This window comes from Solanum dulcamara, chromosome 4, assembly GCF_947179165.1.
Source record: "Solanum dulcamara chromosome 4, daSolDulc1.2, whole genome shotgun sequence".
In the NCBI taxonomy this organism is placed as follows: domain Eukaryota; kingdom Viridiplantae; phylum Streptophyta; class Magnoliopsida; order Solanales; family Solanaceae; genus Solanum; species Solanum dulcamara.
In genome coordinates, this window is record NC_077240.1 from 4,958,453 (window position 1) to 4,982,708 (window position 24,256).

Sequence of the window (24,256 nt, forward strand, 5' to 3'; positions counted from 1 at the left end):
AGCATCTTTTTCGGACTCAAACATACTGTGTTGGAGTTACACATACTCCAGCACACTACGTTGACAATTTTTCGTGTTTTAACTAGTAGTTATTTTGTCCGAATTTTATCTCCACACTAGAGCAGCTAAACTTTGAATAATTGGGGTCAAATCAACCAGTTGGCAAGCCATGCTTACAAGATACAACAAAAGAGTTGGTAATGACTTTGTTTCTTGAAGAAGCTTACATTGATTTTTTGTTTAAGTGGGCAAGGAATGAAAAGTCATATTTACAAAAAAAAAAAAAAAAAAAAAAAAAAAGGAGAAACGTGCAAAATATACAAAAGTACACAGCAAGTGAAACTTCCACGAAGCAGGAGCAAGAATTGTGACGTTTAACATCTGAACGAACCGATGACTCAACAAAGACCGAATAAGTTATCATAGACTGCTCAGGGGATACCATCTATCTGTGACGTTTGACTCTTTTCTCCTCTCTTCTCCTCCTTTTATCCTCCTTGTCCTTGGACTTCTTTTTTGATCTATGTTTCCTACCGTGGTCATGGTGCTTACTGGATTTAGATTTCTTTGGGACCTTCATCTTATCATCTGATAGAGATTCATTTTCTGAAGAACCAGGGGAATTCAGCCAGACGGGCTTCTCTGGACCAATGATGGCATGATACCCGTTACCTTTGCTTAGTTTCATATCAGGACTTGCTGACTCTTTTTCTCTGGTATCTGAACTAGAAGGAAGGTAAGGACCAGCTTCATCCATCCGTGACCCAATGGTTCCCCTGCCTCGCTTGACCCTGCCAATAACTAGATGTTCAATTAGCTATACGAGGCACATTGGAGTTTTGACACCCAAAAGACAAGTGAAAGTATAAGACTCAACGCATGCAGCCACAAAAAGACGTGGTCCGATTTCCTTCTTCATTTTCTTTTGTCGTTGTGCAAATAGATGTTTTGAAAGAAAGACTGACCTCGAATGTAAAAATTCCTCAATTTCAGCATCTCTCAATCCTTCATCTTCACTTGAATGAGAATCTTGCATCTCCCTTTTCTTTGATCTCCTTGTGCCTGAATCAGAATCACATCTCTCCCTTTTCTTTGATCTCCTTGTGCCTGAATCAGAATCACATCTCTCACGTGAACTCCTTTCTGAGACACTGTAACTATGACACTTTGCATCATTGTTCTTATCTGCCGACCTTCCCTTGAGCCTGTTCTCAAGCTCCACCTCTTTCTGCCTTAACGTCCACATCTCATTTACTTCAACCGCCCGATTAGCTGCAATTGGTAAAATTTCAGAGCCACAAAAAATGCAACAAGAACACTAATATATGAGAGACCTGCCCATTGCGCCCATTGTGATTACGAGGCTAATTTTCTTAGTGTTCATGTAGGTCCTTCACAAGTCGAGTCCTACACAACCTACTAAGGCAGCAAAACAGCATTCACACAAAACAAAATTGAGGAAAAACAAATAAGCATATGTATGAAGTAGTTCTTATATTATCTTGTACACAACTTGAATGTATGTGCTAGGTGCTTGTGCAATCACTTCATTTCCTAATACTCTTGAGGGAGATAACTTTATTTTATTTTTTGAGGCCTTTCTGCAGTCAAATTACTAATTTCTTAACTTTATTTTATTTTTTGAGATGGGTTAAGGATTTTCATATATATAGAGTGCACAAAGACGGCCAAAAATTACAAAAAAACTCAATTCCTTTACATTACAGTAGGAAGCTGAGAAATTCTAACATACCATCCCCTGTGTAAAAATCTTCTAATCTACACCAAAAAGCCAAAAAAAAAATAGATCGATATTTCAAAATATGAATATTTTCTCATAATTTGCTTCCAAAACATATTTGGTTTCTTTCCTTCCATATCACCAAACCACCAAATGCAAGCCTTGTATCCCAGATCTTCTTATGTTTCCCAAATCCTTTGCCTGTCAAGCATAAAAGAAGCTGCCTAATAGTCCTAGACTTAACACAACTGATGTGGAACATATTGAAGAATAAATTCTGAAACTCATATGTGAAGCTATAATGTAAAATTAAATTAGTATCCCCCTCTTGTGGAAGATACTAATGATACAACAATGCCCGTATGCACAAAGTGGAAGAAAAAGTTCTTCCAACAGAAGGCCCTTTACTCCTCTCTACGGTCTTTGACTTGGTTAGTTCTTTTCCCTAGTTAGTAGGAGGCTTTCGCGTCTTATTTCTTCTTCTATTTCCTTTATTCATAGATACTTTCATAATTAGTCTTATAGTGCTCCCAACATTAGTTTAAACAATCCAAAATGCAAAGCCACAATAAAATCATACCCTAAGCTTCCATACTTCGTTTTGACTTATAAATCTTTCGCACCACTTGGCTATTCTAAGCTTTCATATTTATTGTCACTAAACTACACACTAAATTTGCTCAGTGAGCATCTGGCAGAACTTACCACCAAAATTCTGCCTAGATAAAGTAAAATTAGTTGAATAACAGACACTAACTCCAATTAAGTGCAGACAGATATTAATGTACTCTGAGTGAAAGAGTTTTTAAAGATGGGAAATGAGAAATAATGGATCAGACCATAACAAAAAGCCAGAACTAGATGGGAAATAAAAGTGATGCTTGCCTTGTTGTACTCCAAGAACAGTTGCTGTTAAAAACCGTGAATTTGGTCGCCCCCTGACATTAGGCCGATGAAGGTAAGAAAGTGCACCCTCTGACTCTGCTTGCCGCCGCAATTCTGCAGCCTCTTTCAAAAGAATTGTCGCAATTCTATTCTCTGTCTCCAAATCCATATCTAGCCCCTATAACATTACACAAGAGGCATGGTTTACTATGCAGAGCAGCAACTGGCCAAATAAAAAAACCTTGCGGCAGAGGTAGATCCAGCATATAAGCAGCTTCAACTACATATAAACTAAATCTGAGAAGAAATTTGTAAATATGTTTATCATTTAAATGATGGAGTCATTGCCTAAAAACCCAAGATTCGTCTGTCTGCTGGTGACATATAAAATTAGCGGAACCCATAACCATAGTGGGAAGGCAATGATGGCTTCTATCAAAGTAAGTCGTTCTGAAATACAACATATATGTTTTAAATATGCAAAACCGTAAATGTCCCAGTAAAAACATCTTTCTCTCTTCATAGATAACAATCAGCTACGCCCCAGCCCTACATTAGCTGGGTTTGACTATATAACAACAACAACAACAATCCAGTGAAATCCCACAACATGGGGACTGGGTTTGACTATATGAATCCTTTATATTCATTCCGCAATTCAGGCATAATTTGTCTTTTCAGATAAACTAGAGGTATCTTGAAACATTAGTGGATCCATAAGATTCCACAATAGCTGTCATTGAGCTATACGGTGCTACACATATCAGGTATCGAGAAAAATAGCATCTTTAAAAAAAAATTATCAAGTTTTGCTGTAAAACCAACCCATTACAAGAGATTAGATGGAATTCACAAAAGACCTGAAATTTCAGACTTTCGTCAATCATTACATCAAGGAAACAAGGGCGGCTCAACCCTTAAGCAGTGGGTTTAGGCCCCCAAAAAATAAGGGCCTCAAAATTACAAATACCCGAAAGAATCAAAAATCCCTAAATTCAGTTCGAAAAAAGAAGACATATATATATACATCGGAAGACGCCAAATCGCACAAAGAAAGAAAGAAAGAAATTCGAGCAAGAGGGAAGATTAAACGAAGAAACACAAGTCCTAGTAGAACACAGATACAGTAAACCCCAAAGATGAAGGAGATAGATACATACCTGCGCTTCGAAGGACAAAATCTGATGTAAAATCTTTAATTCCTATGTGAGAAGCACCCGTATTATAGCAGAATGAACTCCAAGGACCAAAATACCCTAATAAGTAGAATATAAATATTTATTGTAAATATTAATCGATCTTTTTGAAAAATAACAAAATATATATAGAGAGAGAAAAATTCTATCCTAAATAATATGTGGATTCAAATTCTACCTTTTATGAAAATAACAACTATGACATTTTAAATTAGAAAACTTTTAATTTAAAAAACTTTAAATTCAAAAGCATGTAAAAGCAGCAACGGAGCCATCTTAAGTTTAGAAGTCTAGCCGATCCCTTTCAAAGAAAAGTATATTATTTAATATAGTTAAAATAATTTTATATATATATATATATAGTAAAAGTCGAACCTTCTTCGACTAGTTTGTATGTCTATTTTTAAAATTTTAAATTCTTAATGAAAATTTTAGTTCCGTGCAAAATTACTTCCAAATCTAACAAATAAGGGAACGGGTGAGTAAAATTTGGACCAAGCACACGCCTATTGAATAAGGTAAAAAAGACATTTATTGACATCAAATCCACTCCTATTTATCTGGGTGTGGGCGTGAGTTTCTAGCCAATTTTGAGCAAGAAGTTCAACACTTTGGGCTCTCCGTTTCACGTGGCCCAATTTTCTTTCTCTTAATTTTGAATTTGAGCCATGAAATATATATATTACTTATTCATTCTTTGCTTTTCGATATTATTCTTGGACTCATTTTTTTATGATAAACTTCTTCTTAATTTTTCATGAAATTCGTCAACTACAATGGAAATATGCCATCGTGAATGTGGTCTACTTATTTTCTCCATTTTGCTTGTATATATCCTTCCAAGCTTGATCCAGAAATAGAGAGAAAAATTCAAATATCTTTTTTGCTTCGCTCGGCATTTATATATATATATATATATATATATATATATATATATATATATATATATATATATATATATATATTATTTATTTATTTTGCACCGCTCCACACGTAAATTCATATCGCACCGCACCTATCCCGCTACGTTGCTATTTTTAATCTCTAGATACGTAATTTAGTGGCAATAAAAACATTTTTAATTTTTGAGAAATTCATAATATAAATTAAATTGTAGTGCATATTGATCCACGTAAATTCCCCGAAATTGTTGGCCGATTAATTACTACTTATATAAAGAAGGCTTTGCGCATCTTTCGATTGTCCTGCTTTTGAGCAGCTTTCGATTATCCTGCTTAGGGTCACTTGCTTCAGCTGCTAGAAGCAGCCAACTGCTTGTTTCGGCTCATTTTTGTATTTTTTTGGTTTTAATTTGTTTGGGGTATCTTTTTTGGAATTTGTTAAATATTAATAAATTATGTAAAAGGTACTAAAAATTACAATAATTAGCAATTTAAAACTTTACATAAAAAATATTATAAATCACAATAATTAACAACTTAAACTGAGATAGAGGTGGTAACATATATTCTTTGAAATGATGTAAAAAGGTACTACAAGTCAAAATAATTATCAACTTAAAAATTTAAAAGACATTAATTTTTTTTTAAATGATTCTCAAAGTTTTATCAGTGCTACATAAATTGAAACAAAGGGAATAACATAGATTATTTGAAATTTCTATAAAAGATACTAAAATCACAATAATTAACAGTTTAAAATATTTAAAAGACATATAAATTTTTTGACTAACTCTCAAAATTTATAGGCGGAATGACCTCGGAGATTTCTGTACTTGACTCCGTTTGTCAGTTGAACCCTCCTACTTAGCAATTTGTCAACTGAAACCTTAAACCCATTAGAACCCAGCATTTGAAATCCCTCTGATCATTGAACTACTATGTAGCGCTGAGTTGGATAAACGCATGAATGGATGCGTTTTAAATCAAGTACATACATAATTTTACATTAAAATTATTTTTAAAAATAATAATTAATTTAAATTATTATTTTTTAAAAAAAAAACTTCTTCAACCATCCCCAACCCCATTCCCAACTTTCTTATTCTTCAATCTAGCCTCTTCCACACCCAATCCCCAAAATTCTTCTCCTCCAACCCTTTTCTTCTTCGAATTCATCCATCACATCCATTCTCCTCCTCCTCATCTTCTTCTTCCTCAACTCAACATCCCATCCCATAGCCCTTTCGTTGGCCACCCCCTTACCTTTCTAATTTTTAATTTTCTAAATTTTAAAAATATTGGTACTATTGTTTATAACGTTAGTTTCAAAGAAGAAGCGTGTTATTGAAAATTTTTAAACTTTATGGATGAATTTGAAAAAGCTTAAAGAACAGTAAATGAGTCTCGTAAATTTGTGAAATTAATTTTAAAATGTGATTGATGCTCATTGGGTTTGTGTTGGTAAACTTGTAGTTGAATTTTCAAGTCAAATGGGAAGAATTTTACCTATTTGGCATGAATTTGGTGTTTAATTTGTGAGTAATATGAAGAAGATGGCTATTTGAATTTTTTTCTGAAATTGCAAAAGTGGCCTATTTGATTTTTTATTTATTTTTAAATATAATTTCTTATGCATCATTAAAAAATAACGTGGAATGTCATGTGGAGTCGAGTGTATTACACGCACAATAATCAGATGAGAAAAGGGTTTGAAATATTGCGTTCTAATGGGTTTAAGAGTTCAATTGCTAAATTGCTAAGTAAGAAGGTTCAACTGACAAATGGAGTCAAGTATAGGGGTCTCCGGGGTCATTCCGCCAAATTTATATGTGCATATAAATTGGAACAAATTAAGTAGCATATATTATTTTAAAACGATACAACAGGTACTATAAGTCACAATAATTATCAACTTAATTTTTTTTTATAAAAAAACAGATAAAAAATCTATTAGTGCTACATAGATTGAGACAAAAAGTTATTGAAAGTTACATAAAAAAACAGTATAAATTACAATAATTAACAACTTTTTATATAAAAAAATCATATTAAAAATTAATTGATTCTTCAGATTCAATATATGTCACATAAATTGAATTAAAAAAATAATATATGTTGGGATTGTTCTGACATGTACTCTTATAACTAGTACATTAATATACGTGAATCAAAATGAGCTTTTGATTAGCGTTATTAATTCTCGTAGCATAGAACACTGAGGATATCTACGTCCTCTCTTAATCATTATAACATAATTAGGATTTTGACTAATTCTCTTTTACATGATATTACTGTCTCTTATAATAAATATAATAAGATTATTAGATTTTTGCGGGCATTATGATTTAATTTATGGCACACGACATTAGTTGCTAATTAAACTGTCAATCAACTAATCAATAGCAGGTGCTCCATATACAATTCCTTCTGCTTTAATAATGGGGAATATGATACCAAATATAGCCTGAAAAAAATCAAACTATCAGATCAACGATACTATTATAATTTATTTTTTTAAAAAAATAAATTGGATTTAGCTAAACGAGTTTCTACAAACATGTTATCTTTACTTGTTGTAGAAGATACTTTACAATATTTTCAAGATTATAATTTTTTTTTTTTGTTGAAAGATATATTTTTAAGTAATATGAATTTGTTTTTAAAAAGTTCTCTGCTCAGTACATTACAATAGGCAAAATGTTATAAAATAAATTAAATTTAGCAAAATAAGAAAGAGAGAGTATAAGAAATAGAGAGAGGAGAGATTGAATATTGTTCTTTATCTATTTTGTATTGCAGAGAATGACTTTTATAACCAAAAGAATGAGTACAACTTGCCTACAAGTTATCTATAAATTGTCAAGTGGGTCCTACTTAAATGGACATCCACTCGCTCTTTAACACAAAAATGATTCGCTGATATAAAAGTTATTTATACTGATTGACTGCATATATTAATTAAAATCTATAAGTTAATTTGATTTGTTTTTTAGTTATATACTTACATAAACATAAGGGGTTATTTATTAGCTTATTAGAGTTATGCAAATATTAGTAATATAGTGACTAGTAATGAGTGAATTTATGTATTATTTTATGCAGATATTAAAGTTATACATGTATTAGTAATGTAAAGATAAGTAATGAGTGAATCTATGTATTATTTTATGCAAATATTAGTTATGCAAAGATTATTGTTCACGTATCAGTTATATATGTATTAGTTATTCCACCTTCAATTCTACATAAAATAATACATAAATTCTCTCATAACTTATACATGTATTAGTTATGCTGGTTTATAAATTGTCAACTAAACGTCGCATCAATTTTATACATAAATAACTTATTTTCTTTCAATCTACCTACCAAACGTCATATAAGTTATACAAAAATTAATACATGGATTAATTACGAGAGAATCTATGTATTATTTAAGTATGGATTAGTTATGAATGATTTACTTATTCATGTATTAATTATTAAAATAATACATATATATTTCGTTATAACTTATACATGTATTGATTATGTAAATTCTAAATTGTCAATCAAACACTGTATTAATTTTATAAATGAATAATATTACTTGCACAAAATTTAATACTTGCATAACTAACATTTAAACCAGCTACCAAACAACTCCTAACTCAAATGCTAAATTTAATTAGATTCATGTATGGGGTTAAGTTACAAATGTGTCCCTGGATGTGGTTGAAATGACTAAACTGCCACTGTAACGGCTACTTACAGACATGTCAGTTCAGTTGTTTAAAACTCAATCCGCCTTTCTCGGTTGTCATAGAAAAAACACCAACAAAAGCCAGAGTATTTCTTGCCTTTTTCTTTTTCTCTCTCACACAGATTTGTGTTGACGCTCCAGTTTTCTGTGGAAATGGCAGAAGAGAAGCATCAGCCCGAAACGGACGTAAACGAAGGAGAAGATGATGAAGTGGAGGACGATGAAGTTTTTTATGAGAGAATCGAAGCCCCAAAGTTCGTCGACTTCTCCACTCCCGACCACTACCGCCCCGATGATCGTTACTGGTTCTGCCTCCGTGTTGGTAAGTAAACCTTCCCTTCTTTGTTTTGTCCTTAAATTAAACTTTAATTGAACTCTCCCTCTCTCTGTTTACTTTTTTTGTGTATTTAATGATTCACTTACAGTTGCGAGTTCATCTATCTTAACTAAGAGCTACAATTGAGCTTCATAATATCTTTAGACGTCAGTAGATCTAATTCTTGTCAAGATTTTGACTGCGATTCACATCTGATCTGAATTTTTGTACTCTTTTGTCTTAGGATGAATTTAACCTAGGTCTAGTTTTAGTCCCCAGACTCCACTTGTGGAATTACATTGGGTATGTTATAGTTTTAAGTGCGAAAGTCAAATGTAAGTAGGAATTTATGATGCTATAATTAGTCAAGATTGGCCAAAGATATGTATGAGATTGGTAGCTGTTTTACACATGTTATTGTATAAGTCAGTGGAGATAGTGAGTAGGATCTTGGATTTTAATTTAGTAAGGGCAAAAAATGTGTTATTTCAACCTTACAAACCCTAATTTTAATGGCATTGGAGAGTGAGGGAAGAGGGGAACAGGGGGTGCGAGTTGATAATTTCTGTAACTTATTGGTTGTTGGGTAGAAAGATGCAAGTTAACAATTTCTAGGACTTTTTAGTTGTCGGACGGAACTCCAAAAGTGTATGACTTCTGTTCTGTTTTCAGGCTGCGACCAAAAACATGAAGAGGAAATGGACTCTGAGAAAATCTACAAGGATTTTGTTCTCCGAGTAAGTTCCTTGATTTGCAATACTAACATGAGATTAAATTTAACGAGCAATATGGATAATGAGGATTCATGTAGCCAATAGCCCCAATTTAATTGAGATTGAGGCATAGTAGTTATTGTATATAACTGAAATTCTAAATGCTAATGTTATTTTCTTTGTAATCAGGTAATGGCTGCTAGAAGCCCCAATGTAAGACTTCAGAAAGCACTAAGCAGACATGCTGCAGGGTATAGTAGATCAAATACTAATAAAGTTAATGTTTATCTCATTGTTTCCTACTTGACAGTTGACATCAATTTAATTTTATGTTTCAGCAAGAACATAAAGTGCCCACTTACAGTGCCAGCAAAATTTTCCAAGTCTAGACTCTCAAAGTTAGCTGATGTTTCAAGCATTTCTCGTAAATTGATTGAAGACAAAGAGAAGAAAAGTCATTCATCAAAGCCAACTTCCACTCCAAAAATCAGAGGAAGGCAAGTTGCTGCCAAGTATCTAACAACCCCAAGGAACAAAAAATGCCATCCAAATCCAAATTCCTTTCGTAGTGTGCAAAATCCAAAGCCTGCAGCCCTTGTTGTTCCAAAGAATAGGACCATAGCAAAGTCTTTAGTCTTCCAATCCCCAAAGAAAGCCATCAGTTTAAAGAAATCAGTGGAACTGCGAACTCCCTTAACCAAATTATGTCAAGGAATCAAGAAGCTAGACATAACAGATCAAAAGAAGCGTCTACTAGATTACTCCGCAAAATCAAAGGATACAAAACCTAATCGCAGAGATCCTTTGAGGAACAGAAATTCTCAGAAGGAAAAAAGCAAGACCCCCAAGAATAGCGGAAAGTCTCAAACTAGAGCACCAAGGGAAGCCAGACCTGTACACTCAACTAACATTCAGAGCCAAGCTAAACTGGAAACGCCATGTCACTCCAAGAACATGGCAGAAAATGAATGCAGCAAGGCAGAGATTGATTTAACACTGACAGACAGTAACAAAGACAACCATAAAGATTCTACACAGACAGAAGTTAATGTCTGCTTAACTTTACAATCAAACAAAAATCTGGATTTGGCATCATCAGATGCCATGATGGATGTATTGAACAGCAATGCTGATCAGACAGTTTTGGTTGGAAATGATCTTCCACAAAGTCAACTACCAAGTGGAGAGGATCATAATAGTACTGTGGGAAATGGTGCTGAATTGACTTCAGAAGGGGCAGGACATCACCATAGCGAAGGCGTTGATAGTGATGACAAAGAGAATGTTTCCGTCCCCGATGAGAACAGGTCTAGAATCAGCTCGTTTTTCTTGACATGTTTCAATCCAAAATCTCTTCAAATTATCTTTTACACAACCATTTGTCACATATTGGTGCTTATGTGTGTCAAATTGATTGCAGAAGTCTCACCAACAATATAAACCAGGCTGGACTAAAGGTTCTTGGTGTGCAGAAGATGCAAAAAGTCATCAAGAAGGTATTTCTTTTCTTCTCTTACTTTTAGCTTCAGCCTCCAAATGAGATAATTTTTATGAATGCAATGTGTTGACCACTGTGTAATGTAACTGATGTGTACAGAATGCTCAACCACCGGCCAAGAATCTTAAAGAGGGTTTACTTTCCACAAATGCTGGTGCTTCAGGGATGAAGCCCAAGAAGCCAAAGCCTACAAATCCTAAACCTTTCAGGCTAAGAACTGATGTAGGCAATTCTATCCTCTATTCTACTTGATTCAATAGTAAGTATACTTAGATGCTTATGACTGAGCAATGGATTTTCAGGAAAGGGGAATTCTTAGGGAAGCTGACCTACAGAGGAAAAAACAGGTGGGTGATATTCAAGTAATCTTTTCATTGCCTCAACTAGGGGAAACCATTTCCTTTTGGAATTCTTTCACCGGGGTAATTAAATCTTCTCTTGAATATGTTGTTTGTGGTATTTAGGGCAATGGAGAAGATCCTGACAATGAAAACAGATGCACGGAAGATAATCCCGAAGGCAATGAGAGAGATTCAAAGGGCTTGCGAAATGATTTATCTGTAAGTATCATGTATCTCGAGGTTTTCTTTAATTTGTTAGTACTTTCTGTTCTTTTACCAGAATCAATTGGTTTGAGAGGTAGGGAGAATTCTGAACCATGTCATATCTAATAATTTGCAGAAGGGGAGTGGGAAAGTGAGATTGAGGAAATCCAGTATAACGCCAGAGAGATCTCATGCTACACAAGTAAAAACAGCCAATTTAAGAAGTGCTAAATCTCCCATGGCACCATGTTTGAGACAAGGTCAGCAACTCACTGTAATACAAGAAGCATCAGCTGAGATTTCAAAACAAAATAAAGTGGGGAAGCTTCATGAAAACAGTGCTGCAGCCATGCCCCGAGCTAAGGCTTTGACGCCTTCCAGAATGTTATCTCGTGGAAGAAGGCCTCTGACAATCCCAAAGGAGCCACACTTCCATAGCACTCACCGGCCCAAAAGTTGCACAAGAGACCTAGTGGAACAAGTGCTGCCCTTGTAAAAGGATTCAATTAATTTGTGAGTTGTGTGTGTGTGTACTTCAAATGATTCATTTGAGTAAAATGTTTAAGTTTCGACTTATGTATGCACAAACGTTACAGAAGAATCTTAACATAACAAGCACCCTTGTAATATTCAAAGTTAAGTCAATCAATTCTTGAGTTGTGTATGTACGTAATTCATAAATGATTTTTCGTAGTTACAATTTTTTTTTATCCACCCTGATAAATCTTTGTTCATCTTACTAAGTAAACACAACTTAGAATTCTGCAACACCTGCAAATGAATCAGTTAACCCTCATACAACATTATTCACTTCCCGAGGAATATGCACTTCCATTGTTGTTCATAATGCAATTCCAATACATGAGGCTTCAATGGAACATGAAGCAATAATCATAGTTGTTACATATGGGGGTAGGGGTTTAGTCAAACATCTAAATGGTCAACTCAACCGAACTAATATTTAATTTAGTCAGAAAAACTAGCACAAACTTGTATCCCAAGAGGTCAACTACCTTGGAGGTTACGGTTTCTGGTGCCTTTTTTAATTTATAAAAAAAACAGCAGGAACATAGAGGCAAGCTACCTTGGAGGCTACGGTTTCTGGTGCCTTTTTTAATTTATAAAAAAAAACAGCAGGAACATAGAGGCAAGCTAATATTAAAAGGTGCATATTAGAAGTTCCAGAATAGTCCTCTCTTCATCCATTCTCTAAACATGGGTCATCAAAAAAAGAAGGAGAAGCTTGCCAAACATCAAGAAAAGGCTACAAGCTTTGTAGAGCCATGGCCAAATCTCCCTCATCAGCTCCTCAACTTTATGGGAAGGCAACATCCCGATGAAACCAATCGTCTTATGCAAAACATCAGCTTCCTTGGTATTACTAAATCATGGAGAGCAGCACCTAAGCAATGTAGTACCAAAAACGAACGATTACCCTGGCTTGAAATTTCCGACAAAGATCATTTCTACCAGTCCATGACTCAAGAGCATACTCTCAACATCCCATTTCAACCTGAATATTGGTGGTACCCTAAAAGTCCATGGAATACTCCTTGGACACATTTTCATGGATGTTCACACGGGTTGATTGTTGCTGGAGGGAAGGATCCTGCAATGTACTGCCTCTTGATTCCTACTTCAAGATACGATTATATAGTATTCCCCCTTGGGATCCCACAATTCCATTCAAGTTTGCAACTCTGTCTTCAAATCCTTATAACAATAACAAAAGGTGTTATTTGATGGTGTTAACAGGATGTTCCAATCCAGCTTTTGTGGTTTCTCATCTTGGATGCCAAAACAAATGGATGAAAGAAGAAAACACCTTGCTTGACCCTAACTGCTCAAAAAGTAAATTAATACAATTTACTAACGCCATCGGCTTTGAAGGTAAGTTCTATGCATTAAGTTTGCAAGGTACTTTAGCAGTAATTGAAGAAATCGAAAACAAGTTTCAAGTCACTAAATTAAAAAGAAGACGGTCCGTTCCATCAGTTATCTCAAAGCACTTCACAGAGTATCTTCTTGAATCCAATGGAGAGATATTGTTGATTTTCCTTATGTCAGAACACTCAAGTACGAAGACGGACAAAGTGGAAGTGTTCAAGCTACAGATGGATGATCTATCATGGTTAAAATTGCTCAACCTTGGAAATAGAACATTATTTGCAGGGACTAATTGTTGTATATCAGTTAATGCAAGTCAACTTGGCTGCAGAAGTAACTGTGTCTATTTCAATGAGCGTGCTACTAATACTTGGCGGTTTTATGAAATGGGAAGTGCTACTATTTCCCCCTGTTTTGATGATTATGGTTCTCAAACAAAAAGTCCAGTATGGGAAGAGCCAATAGTTGAAAACAAATTTCTTGTAAGATGAAAAAGGAAAGTGTCAAATCCAGTTTTAATTAACTTGTGTATGTTGTATTACCAATAATATAAAGATAACAGCATTCAAGGATCAACTTGAAGCTCTTAATCTGCCATTGTACGTTGTCATAATTGGAATGTATGGTTAATTAAGCTTTCTTTACCATCCAGAATGGGTGAACGTATTCGAGAAGGAAATGATCTTTACATGAAAATAAAAGAATCACTTTAATGGGGATTGACAGGACGAAGATCAGGAGCTGAGTGCCAAAGGAATTCCAGGAGGGTGTTGTCTATGGATCCTGAATGGGCATATCTAAATAGATAATATATTTACCTATACATCCCTACGTCTTTACATTCTATTTAGGTTAGATAGTATATATACCTAGATCCCTATATCTTTACATTCTATTTAGGACTTGGGATACGTGTTATCCCTTCTCTGCCTTATGTTTATAGGTTGTACTTTTTTTGTTAGTATTGAATATTCAGACAATAAAAAAAATGGAAAAAAGTAAAATGGAGAAAGCTATGAACTCCATTCAATTTCTTTTCACTTATTGTCTTACTTACTTTGCTCATTTTAATATTGTTTGCCTTAGATATCCTTCGATTTGTGCATGTTATAGGCCTCGTCCTTCCCAATCAATTGTAGAGAATTTTACCTCTACACACTCCAAATGCTTATTAGTTGTTTTATTATTTTTATCAAAATATGTAATTATGTATTCATAAAATCACCACAAAAAATGTTTTTAGACACATAATGCTTATCACCTAATCCATACATAATCTTATTTTCTAAAAATCCTAACTTTTCTCGAAAATAATCATCGGTCTTGCCACATTAACCAAAAGGATACTATTTTATTTATTTTAATTTATGTGTCTTAGTTTCTTTTATAATTTATTTCAAAAATAATATCATTTTTATATTCAATAACTCTTTACTTTTAGTATCTCGATACATTGAATTGAAGGAGCAGTGTTGTGGAAAAAAAAGTTAAGTTAACTGTCCTCTTATAATTTAAGTAAAAATTTGTTATATTATGTTTGTCGTCAATATTCCATGTTTTTATTGCAGAACGTTATCTTAGTACTTCGATTATCGGCGCCATTACAAAGCTGATGAAACTTATGATGGTTACTCTGAAGTAATTGACTAATACTCTAAAAATACCAATCTTATGAACTAAATGACATTTGTCATCAAAAAGAATATTTAGAAACAAAAAGTGTCAACTGCAATGATCTCATGATTGATGTATCATTTTGACACTTAAGCTCAATTATGTATTTTTGACATACATTAATGAATTTTATTTCTCATAAGAATGTGCACGTTATCGTTTTGAAATATTATAAGATAAGCCTCAATGAGACATTATTACGGACTATAATTTTAAATGTTTTATAGATTATGAACCTGGTATGATAAGTTGCTAATGTTATAGTATATGAAACGAAATATATAGCATAAAATTATGTATAATCTTCATAACTCACATTCGTGTTTTGTCATATGAAAGGAAATAGGTAGCACAAAATTATCTATAATCGTCATAACTCACATTCATGTTTTGTCATATTATGGTATGTATGATGCACATTATAGAAGAGTTGTGTTTTATCTGCGGTTAATGAATATGTCATTAAATATTAGTGTTGTGATCTTTGAGTCAAATGGAAGAATGCTAAACTTTTTATTATTTTGTGTGTTACCGAATTAACGTAAAGCCCAAAACTACTATTAAATGAAGAACAAATCTTGTCCGTTAGATTGGTTACTTGATGGACGTACAAGATTAACTCTCAACCTCGATAAATTGGTCCTTCCTCCATCCATTAGGGTTATCACATATTATTTGCACAATTTCATCACTAGCGGCGCCGCTAGTAGCATAAGGTTAGGGCATGGAGGTAGAAATCGACTTTCAATTAACTCTTCCACTCATCTATGTATGATAATGCTTACGCTTCAGGTATGCTCTTTGCAACATATTCTAGTAAGATTACCATGTTTAAGATCCTGATATATATTAAATTTATGTGATAGCATGAACGTGTATGCTTAAAGCGGGCACGGAGATCAAAACTGATTTTCAATTAACGCTTCCACTCATCTATGTATGATAATGTTTACGCTTTAGGTATGTTCTCTGCTATGTATTCTAGTAAGATTATCATGTTTAAGATTCTGATATGCATTAAGTTTATGTGATAGCATGAACGCGTGTGCTTAAAGAGGGCACATAAATAGAAATCGACTTTCAATTAACTCTTCCACTCATCTATGTATGATAATGTTTACGCTTCAGGTATGTTCTCTGCAACGTATTCTAGTAAGATTACCATGTTTAAGATTCTGATATATATTAAATTTATGTGATAGCATGAACGTGTATGCTTAAAGCTGGCACGGAGATCAAAATTTGTTTTCAATTAACGCTTTCACTCATCTATGTATGATAATGTTTACGCTTTAGGTATGTTCTCTGCTATGTATTCTAGTAAGATTATCATGTTTAAGATTCTGATATGCATTAAGTTTATGTGATAGCATGAACGCGTGTGCTTAAAGCGAGCACATAAATAGAAATCGATTTTCAATTAACGCTTCCCCTCATCTATGTATGATAATGTTTACGCTTCAGGTATGTTCTCTGCAACGTATTCTAGTAAGATTACCATATTTAAGATCCTGATATGCATTAAATTTATGTGATAGCATGAACGTGTGTGCTTGAAGCTCATGTTTACATCAACATCTTTGATATACATATAAAAAAGTTAACCTTAGATAAAAAAAATGTAATTTTTTTGTAGAGGGGATTAAGGCATCGTTTGTTTTTATTAAGTTTAAGATATTTGAATCTGAATAGACATCTGAATATTAAGATGTATATTAATATTTAGAGGTCTGAATCTAAATACACATTTGAATATTGAGATGTTGTATTAAGATCTAATACTAAATAGTTAATAATGTTTGTTTTCTCAGCATCTAAATGTATAAAATTTATTTTTATTAAAAAGTAATAAATACAAAGTTCAAATAAAACAATAAATTTATCTAAGATTATTTCAATAAAATATTTTAAATTTTTCTATAACAATTGGTGGTGGTGATGACTAGAAACGGTGATTGTGTGTGCAATTTGGGATGATTTTGAGTGATGATGGTGGTTGTGGCAAGTATCTTAATGGTATAGTGGTTGACAATAGTGATATATCGTGGTTGTTGTTGGTGGCTACTGATGATTAGTAGTGGAATGACACTATTAGCTAATGGCGGTGGTGAATAATGATGATAGTTAGTGATATAAAGTGTTGACTAATGGTTATAATTATCGATAGTGATTAGTAGATGTAATAATGGTTGGTGATGATTGCAAATAATGTATAATAGTGATAACAATTGATTTTGGTGATTGACAATAGTGATGGTTGTGGTTGGATAGAGAATGGTGGTTATGGATGATAGGTGATGGTGATTGACGGTAATGGTAGTTGTGGCAGAAATGAGTTGTGGGTGGTGGTGGATGAAAGTAGATAAAGTAGCTGTGAAATCTCATTTTTGTAGAAATTCTTAAATAGACATTTTCATGATATTAAAATTTTGTTATAGATCTTAATCATTCAAACTTATTCATACCTATTAAGTAGTTGTAAAATAAGAAAAACAAACGTACTCAATGATTAACATCTAGATAATTAAGATTTAGACCTTAAAAATAAACATCCTTAATAACTGAGAACTAAAATATTGAGATTAAGAGCTTCATTAAGTGCAAACAAATGAGGTGTAAGGGACGGGAGACAGGATATTGATACTTAGTATCAACTGAGAAACTTTAAAAAGCAGAACATTGAAAAACAATATATTCTGCATCTTATGCTTACAAATGGAGAACAAACATGTCATCTAATTCACTAATAATTGACATTTTTATGAAATGGAAAGAGAAACATGTTCTATTTGGAGTAGATGTCACTGTATGGAAAAAATATTTTCTAAAAAAATGTGATAATCAACCCATTCTTGGCCTTATTTCAATTCCTTCAACAATAAGCCCTGTCTTTAGAGATGCACAGTCCTTCAGCTCTTCCAAATTCATTTCTATGCGATCATCTTCGTTTTCAGTATAAAACTCACCCAATTCTACCTCAAACCAGCCATCATCTCTAAGTTTAGGACGTTGCATAATAAGTTGCAGGCGATTAGAAACATTCTCCGGCAAAAGCTGCAACGGTAAATGCTGCAATGCCAAATAAATATCAACAGGTAGCCCCGTATCATTGTCCTCTGTATCAGAGGGCAGATTAGACAGTACTGCCTCTTCATACACTTTCTTGAGTTCGTTTTCTAGATCAGAGGGCAGACTATAAATTGACTCCTCGCCCTCTGGTACCAGAATTGCAAATCTTTTGTCCAATTCAACACCAAAAACTCCAACTGAAACCTTCGAGGGTCGATAACTAAACCCAAATTCATCTTCAAACTTATAAACAAGGTAAGCTGCGTAGGATGTCTGTGGTGATAGAACCCCAGCTCTTATTGTGCCCTCAATATCAACCGACCAAAAACGTTTGAGCTTAGCCACCTCGGGAAACCTGATTTCACAATATGGGAAAACACAATTGTCATCTAAATGCGTATATATCTTCCGTGAAAAAGGATATTTCGTGTGACCCAATTTATTGGACACAGATTTTACTCGTGTTGCCTCTCACTGATTTGACAAAAAGTTCTTGGTGTACAGGTTAATTTTGAAAAATTGTAAAGTTTTTTCATACTCTATATCACGTCAAATTATTTCACATAAATTGGGACTGAGGTAATAACATATTTGAACTACGAATCAATCACTACACATAAAAGATATACATTGGATAATTTTTTTTGGCAAACCTGGATTCTGGTAGTGAAATCCATTTCCAATATTGTGGTCTATCAACCAATGGAATATTGAGATCCCTTGCACCTAGAAAGTAGCATTTCTTTCCAGTCAATTTTTCCAGTGAGAAACTCTGTTCAACAATAACATAAATTAAGTAACAAATGCACAATCAATTATTCATTCACTTTTACTTGTCTAATATTTCAAAAATAGATTAAATCATTTTTCCTGTTTGTTCATTTATTACCTTGCGACCTGCATCAATCAACAGGGGATGATGACACAGGTACATATAGAGATTCTTCTTTGAAGGAAAATCAGGGAAGGGAGTCAGTGATGCAGACATGATTGACTGATAATCAGAGGGCAGAAATCTTTCCCAAATAGAATCAGACTCAGCAGCGGATTGAAATGATTTAGAAACTAAAGAAATGCGGCAAACATCGAGAGGGCTTGTTAAGGCCAAGATCTTCGCAAAACAATCTTCCGGTAGCATCGACAGACAAGGTACATTTCTCTTATATTTACCATTCCAATTCAAATTCTCCATTGAATTTTATTACTTTACTGTATTGCTTTTGATGTGTTGATAGTAATAAAGATAACTTACATTTTATAAGAAGAAAATAGAGAACCTTAGTGATCAACTATTGTTTAATAGTTACTAATTATGCATTCTAATTAGTAACTTCCATTCTAATTATGTGTCTTATTAAGTTGACTGAAAATAAAATTTTTAACTTAAATGTCTTATTAAGTTGACTGAAGTTTAAAGTATCAGGAAAACTTTTAATTCTTTGATCTTAAATTTATTTCCATTTTATTATTAGTTCACACCTGATTCCACCAACTTAGGAATACTTTTTAACAAATTGGGTGGAGATACTTTCAACTTCAGTCAAATTAATAAGACACATAAAGAAAAACTTTAAACTTCAGTCAAAGATTTTAAAGATAATATGATTATGCATGCATATCAAATTCTAATCTGCATAATTAGTAAGACATTAAACAATACTTGGTCACTAAGGTTCTCTTAATTCTTCCTATAAAATGGAAGTCATGTTTACTACTGTAACACATCAAAAAGCAATACAGTAAGGTAATAAAATGGAGAATTTGAATTGTAATGATAAATGTAAGAGAAGTACAGCTTGTCTGTTGATGCTATCGGCAGATTGTGCTGCATAGATCTTGGCCTTAACAAGCCCTTTTGATGTTTGCCGCATTTCCCTCGTCTCTAAAACACTTCAATCCACCGCAGAGTTCGATTCCGATTGGGGAAAATTTCTGCCCTCCGATTATCAGTCAAATCATTTCCGCATCACTGAGTCCCGCCCCTGATTTTCCTTCAAAGAAGAATCTCTATGTGTATCTGTGTCATCATCCCCTGTTGATTGATGCAGGTCGGAAGGTAATAAATCAACAAACAGGAAAAAATGATTTAATCTATTTTTGAAATACTAGACAAGTAAAAATGAACGAGTAATTGATTATGCATTTTTTACTTAATTTATGCTATTGTTGAACAGAGTTTCTCACTGGAAAAATCGACTGGAAAGAAATGCTACTTTCTAGATGGAAGGGATCTTAATATTCCATTGGTTAATATACCAGAATATTGGGAATGGACTTCACTACCAGAATCCAGGTTTGCCAATTTTTTATTATCTAATGTATATCTTTTATGTGAACGTGTTTTAGAGTCAAACAATAAAACAATTATTCCTTTGACTAAAATTTTCTGAGACTTCTTTTTTTAAAAGATATTCTAAATCAGAGATGTACCGACTGATTCATATTATTACCTTAATCTCAATGTGAAATAATTTGATCGGAGTTAAACAAATGTGAAAAAACTATGCGATGTTCCAAAACTAGGGTTAGAATAATTAAAGTAGACTTTTTTGTCAAGTAAGTGGGACGCAACAATGAGTAGATGACATTTGTATTTTCCTATATTGTCAAATCAGGTTTCCAGAGGTGGCTAAGCTCAAACATGTTTGGTCACTTGATATTTGGGCTTAGTAAATTGTATTGTAAATATTAAAACAGTAACAATAACTATTAAAAGTAATAGATATAGAATCTGAAAAATTAATGTAAGAACAAAATCGAGCCCACTGAATGCACAGTGTGTCCTTAAGGAAATTATTCCCCTCAACGTACCTGAAGTTTTTGGAATTTTTCCTCTCAGGATAGAACGATTTACTCACCAAAATAGAGGTACTGCAAATTCTGGTGACTGCGAACCACTCAAAGGCTGTATATCACACGAGTTTTAAGAAGTGCAGAAAGAAGAAGAAGAGGATGTTATTTCAGAAATTTCGTATGGAACATTCTGAGGATTAACAGATATATATAAACTGTTTGCACCTTTTAAGAAAAGACACCTGTTGGAAAAATGTTTGCCTGTTGAGAAAATGTTTGCAACTTTTCGGACAAGGTTGCAACCTTTCAAAATATTCATTGGAAAAACGGAGGGAAATATTTTTAAATTAATCCGGGAAAGAAACGAGTCGCGGGTCACGGGTCAGAATTGTTTTCACTTAATTAATTAATTAAATAATATTAATTAAATAAAATTTAAAGGAAATTTGATCCAAAAAGTTATCAATCATATCAAAGCCGAAGTCGAGCGACGACGACGGCGGCGCGAGGGGAGACCTTTTCTTGATCCTTTAGCAACATGAATGAGTGCTTCTACTTTTTAAGTAGGAGACTTTTCATTTCCACTACCTATGTGAGACCAAAACTTATTTCATAAAGCAAGAAAGAACAAACCATTTTTTCCTCCATTTCTTTTCCCCTCAATTTCCCATTCAAACTATCTATTAAACCCAACACCTTCAAACTCGATGCATAGAATTTCCCATTAAAGCCAATGGCATTAATGAACTGAAAATGTTCACCTCAGCCAAAAGGATTGGTGACATCACTGTCTTGTTTTGACCACACACGTTCTTTTCCGACTCCCATTTTACAGAACACAAAAGCTGGGGAAGAAGCTCCTGTTAGCACCATAACTATACAGGTTTTCTTAGGATGTTTGAGATCCATGGGATGAAATGTAGATAAAGTTGCAAACTTGAATGGAATACGAGTATCCCAAGTTGGAAGATTACAGTAAGTCTCTCTGTAGGATTTCCACAAAAAGATTTCATCTGGATAGCGTCCAACTGCTATTAGTTGACCATGGGAATGACCCTTGAAATATATCCAAGGGTCCTTCCATGTTGGCCATCTTCTACCATAAGGCCAGTAATATCCGCTATAAAACCAGATATGGAAGCCGTGAGAATGATTCTTGTTTTGTTGAATTTCAGTGAGTTGTGGCCATAGGGACTTCCTTATTGGGCTACAATTTTTTGACTTTGTTGATCTCCATGACTTGGGGACACCACCAAAACTGATGTTTTCCATTAGACTGTTTAGTTGAGATTGAGCTGGTGAGTTCTTTGGGAAGATTTGGCCATGGCCTTGGGCTATTATTAGTTTCTTTCTTTGGTGAAATTTGATTCTTTTCCTTCTTGACTTTTTGAACCATGTTTTTTTGTTTTTTGTTTTTTTTTGCAAAATTATAGCTCGTGAAGGAAATATTACGGGTATGTAGCTTGGGGCAGAGGCTTTAAAGTGACCAAGATCAGATGTAGCTACCAAGTAAACATATACTTGGAGCACAAGGTTAGTGGTAGTTTCTTTCAATTAACTAGTTGAGTTGACTATTTAGATGCCTTGTTATGTTGGAAGGAATGGACACTTAACCTATAAAAAATAATTCCTTCAAATCACAGTTGATCTCTGCATCTTATTGCATATTTTTATATATCCAATTGATCAATAAAACATATATGATACAATAATTTTTGAAGAAGTCAACTATCTTATTTCTTGGAGCCTAAGACTAAATAAAATAAGCAGCTGGGACAAGGAGGATTAGATTATAAAAACATTTTTTGGATTGTCAGACCAGTTCAGAATTAGACCTTGTCTTTTCGACATAATTTATACATGGCTCTGAATGATAAGAGGAAACAGAAAACTTCATCTAAAGAAGAGTCTGCCTATGTGGAACCATGGCAAAATCTTCCTGAAAAGCTATTCAACTTTATCAAAAAGTAACGGAGACATTCAAATTTAATTGAATCCATAGGTCCTGCTGGTGTTACTAAATCATGGAGATGTGATTCCAAGAAATGTGGTTCCATTGCAAAATTGCAAAACTCAACAGCATGCCTTCAACATCTCATTCGAAGAATCTGGTTGCTATTGGTGGCATGGTAGAAGAAGGCTACGTTATGATCCTTGGAAGCATTTTCACTACTACTCACCTTGGTCGATTGTGGATGGAGAAAGGATACCTATTGATTACTGCTTTCTGAATAGTTCCAGAGGAGGCTATGGCCATTGGGCTACTCCCCCTTCCGATCGCAAAAAATCATTTTTATTTCCCTATTTCAGTTATGGTGGGGACTGTTGTTGTTTCCCAACTTTTGTGGTTTATCAGTTTGGAAAAAACTAAAATTGGATGAAACAAGAATGCAATCAAAATGGCCTTATTGATCCAAATGATCCTAAGGAGCAACTGATACAATTCTGTAATGCCATTTTCTTTGACAGGAAGTTTTATGCACTAAGTTTGCAGGGGACCCTTGCAATAATAGAAGAGATCAATGAATCTCAGTTTCAAGTCACGCGATTAAGTAGAAAACGAGCCATTCCTTCAAACTACTCAAAGCATTTCATTGAGTACTTTCTTGAGTCTAACGGGGAGATCTTGCTCATTTTCCTGATATCAGAAGGATCAAACAGTATGGTGGACAAAGTGGAAGTGTTCAAGCTGCAGATTGGAGATTTGTCATGGTTAAAGCTGGACAACCTCGGAGATAGAACGTTATTTACGGGGATTAATTGTTGTATGTCAGTGCTTGCAAGTCAAGTTGGTTGCAGAAACAACTGTGTCTATTTTACTCATCATTCCATTGATGGTTAGAGACTGTATGATATGGGAAGTGGTTGCACTTCCCCCTGTTATGATAATATTGGTTCCGAGATTAAAAATCCAACGTGGGAGGAGCCAATAACTGGAAATTCATCACAACAATGAACTACATTTTATGATTCAGTATCTCGTGTATGATGTATTATCATTCTAACATGTTAGTAACCTTGTTACTGTGTGAAATTGGTCATAAAGTATAACTTATCGAAAACAACTCTTATATTGAGAAGATCCACTTTTTGATACCACTGTTGGGTTTTTCAAAAGAAGGTGCAGCAAAGAAGTCGAAAGTATTGATAAAAATGTCTTTTTCTTAAGCATAGGAGGACTTTAAATAGTCAGCTTACAACCAAAAGAAAATGGCATAATTCAAAATTCAAGAGCCTAAAATATCGCAACAAACTAAAATAACATTAAAAAAAACTTAAAATTCAAATAACTTAA

General features: G+C 33.8%; 5 protein-coding genes and 1 pseudogene across 8 annotated transcripts; 4 read left to right on the forward strand and 2 right to left on the reverse strand.

Annotated features, from left to right (window-relative positions):
• Positions 1-140: 140 nt before the first annotated feature.
• Positions 141-3,898, reverse strand: LOC129885672 (CAX-interacting protein 4). 2 transcript variants are annotated; one of them, XM_055960040.1, is made up of 5 exons: positions 3,787-3,898; positions 2,627-2,804; positions 1,108-1,272; positions 966-1,062; positions 141-791 (listed from the first exon to the last, which is right to left on the reverse strand). In XM_055960040.1, the coding sequence occupies exons 2-5, from the start codon at positions 2,793-2,795 to the stop codon at positions 446-448; spliced, it is 777 nt and encodes a 258-aa protein (XP_055816015.1). In that variant the 5' UTR covers positions 2,796-2,804; positions 3,787-3,898; the 3' UTR covers positions 141-445. The 2 variants fall into 2 exon arrangements, with proteins under 2 accessions (XP_055816015.1, XP_055816014.1); XM_055960039.1 differs by having other exon boundaries at positions 966-1,272.
• Positions 3,899-8,528: 4,630 nt separating this feature from the next.
• LOC129885673 (uncharacterized) lies at positions 8,529-12,239 on the forward strand. Its single transcript, XM_055960041.1, has 9 exons — positions 8,529-8,788; positions 9,455-9,519; positions 9,685-9,746; positions 9,834-10,802; positions 10,916-10,991; positions 11,093-11,215; positions 11,296-11,340; positions 11,458-11,553; positions 11,675-12,239. Exons 1-9 carry the CDS (start codon positions 8,620-8,622, stop codon positions 12,032-12,034), a joined length of 1,965 nt encoding a protein of 654 aa, XP_055816016.1. The 5' UTR covers positions 8,529-8,619; the 3' UTR covers positions 12,035-12,239.
• Positions 12,240-12,715: 476 nt separating this feature from the next.
• LOC129884546 (uncharacterized) lies at positions 12,716-14,160 on the forward strand (annotated as a pseudogene).
• Positions 14,161-17,703: 3,543 nt separating this feature from the next.
• Positions 17,704-19,437, reverse strand: LOC129884547 (putative F-box protein PP2-B12). The gene is made up of 3 exons (XM_055958839.1): positions 19,058-19,437; positions 18,822-18,940; positions 17,704-18,523 (listed from the first exon to the last, which is right to left on the reverse strand). The coding sequence occupies exons 1-3, from the start codon at positions 19,358-19,360 to the stop codon at positions 17,941-17,943; spliced, it is 1,005 nt and encodes a 334-aa protein (XP_055814814.1). The 5' UTR covers positions 19,361-19,437; the 3' UTR covers positions 17,704-17,940.
• A 589-nt stretch (positions 19,438-20,026) lies between these two features.
• On the forward strand, positions 20,027-20,838 carry LOC129887991 (F-box protein At2g02240-like). Its single transcript, XM_055963254.1, has 3 exons — positions 20,027-20,224; positions 20,343-20,461; positions 20,784-20,838. Exons 1-3 carry the CDS (start codon positions 20,027-20,029, stop codon positions 20,836-20,838), a joined length of 372 nt encoding a protein of 123 aa, XP_055819229.1.
• Positions 20,839-21,649: 811 nt separating this feature from the next.
• On the forward strand, positions 21,650-24,042 carry LOC129885674 (putative F-box protein At3g25750). 3 transcript variants are annotated; one of them, XM_055960043.1, is made up of 4 exons: positions 21,650-21,936; positions 22,137-22,259; positions 22,395-22,494; positions 22,964-24,042. In XM_055960043.1, the coding sequence occupies exon 4, from the start codon at positions 23,339-23,341 to the stop codon at positions 23,801-23,803; it is 465 nt and encodes a 154-aa protein (XP_055816018.1). In that variant the 5' UTR covers positions 21,650-21,936; positions 22,137-22,259; positions 22,395-22,494; positions 22,964-23,338; the 3' UTR covers positions 23,804-24,042. The 3 variants fall into 3 exon arrangements, with proteins under 3 accessions (XP_055816018.1, XP_055816020.1, XP_055816019.1); XM_055960045.1 differs by lacking the exon at positions 22,137-22,259; XM_055960044.1 differs by lacking the exon at positions 21,650-21,936 and having other exon boundaries at positions 22,117-22,259.
• The last annotated feature ends 214 nt before the right edge of the window (positions 24,043-24,256 follow it).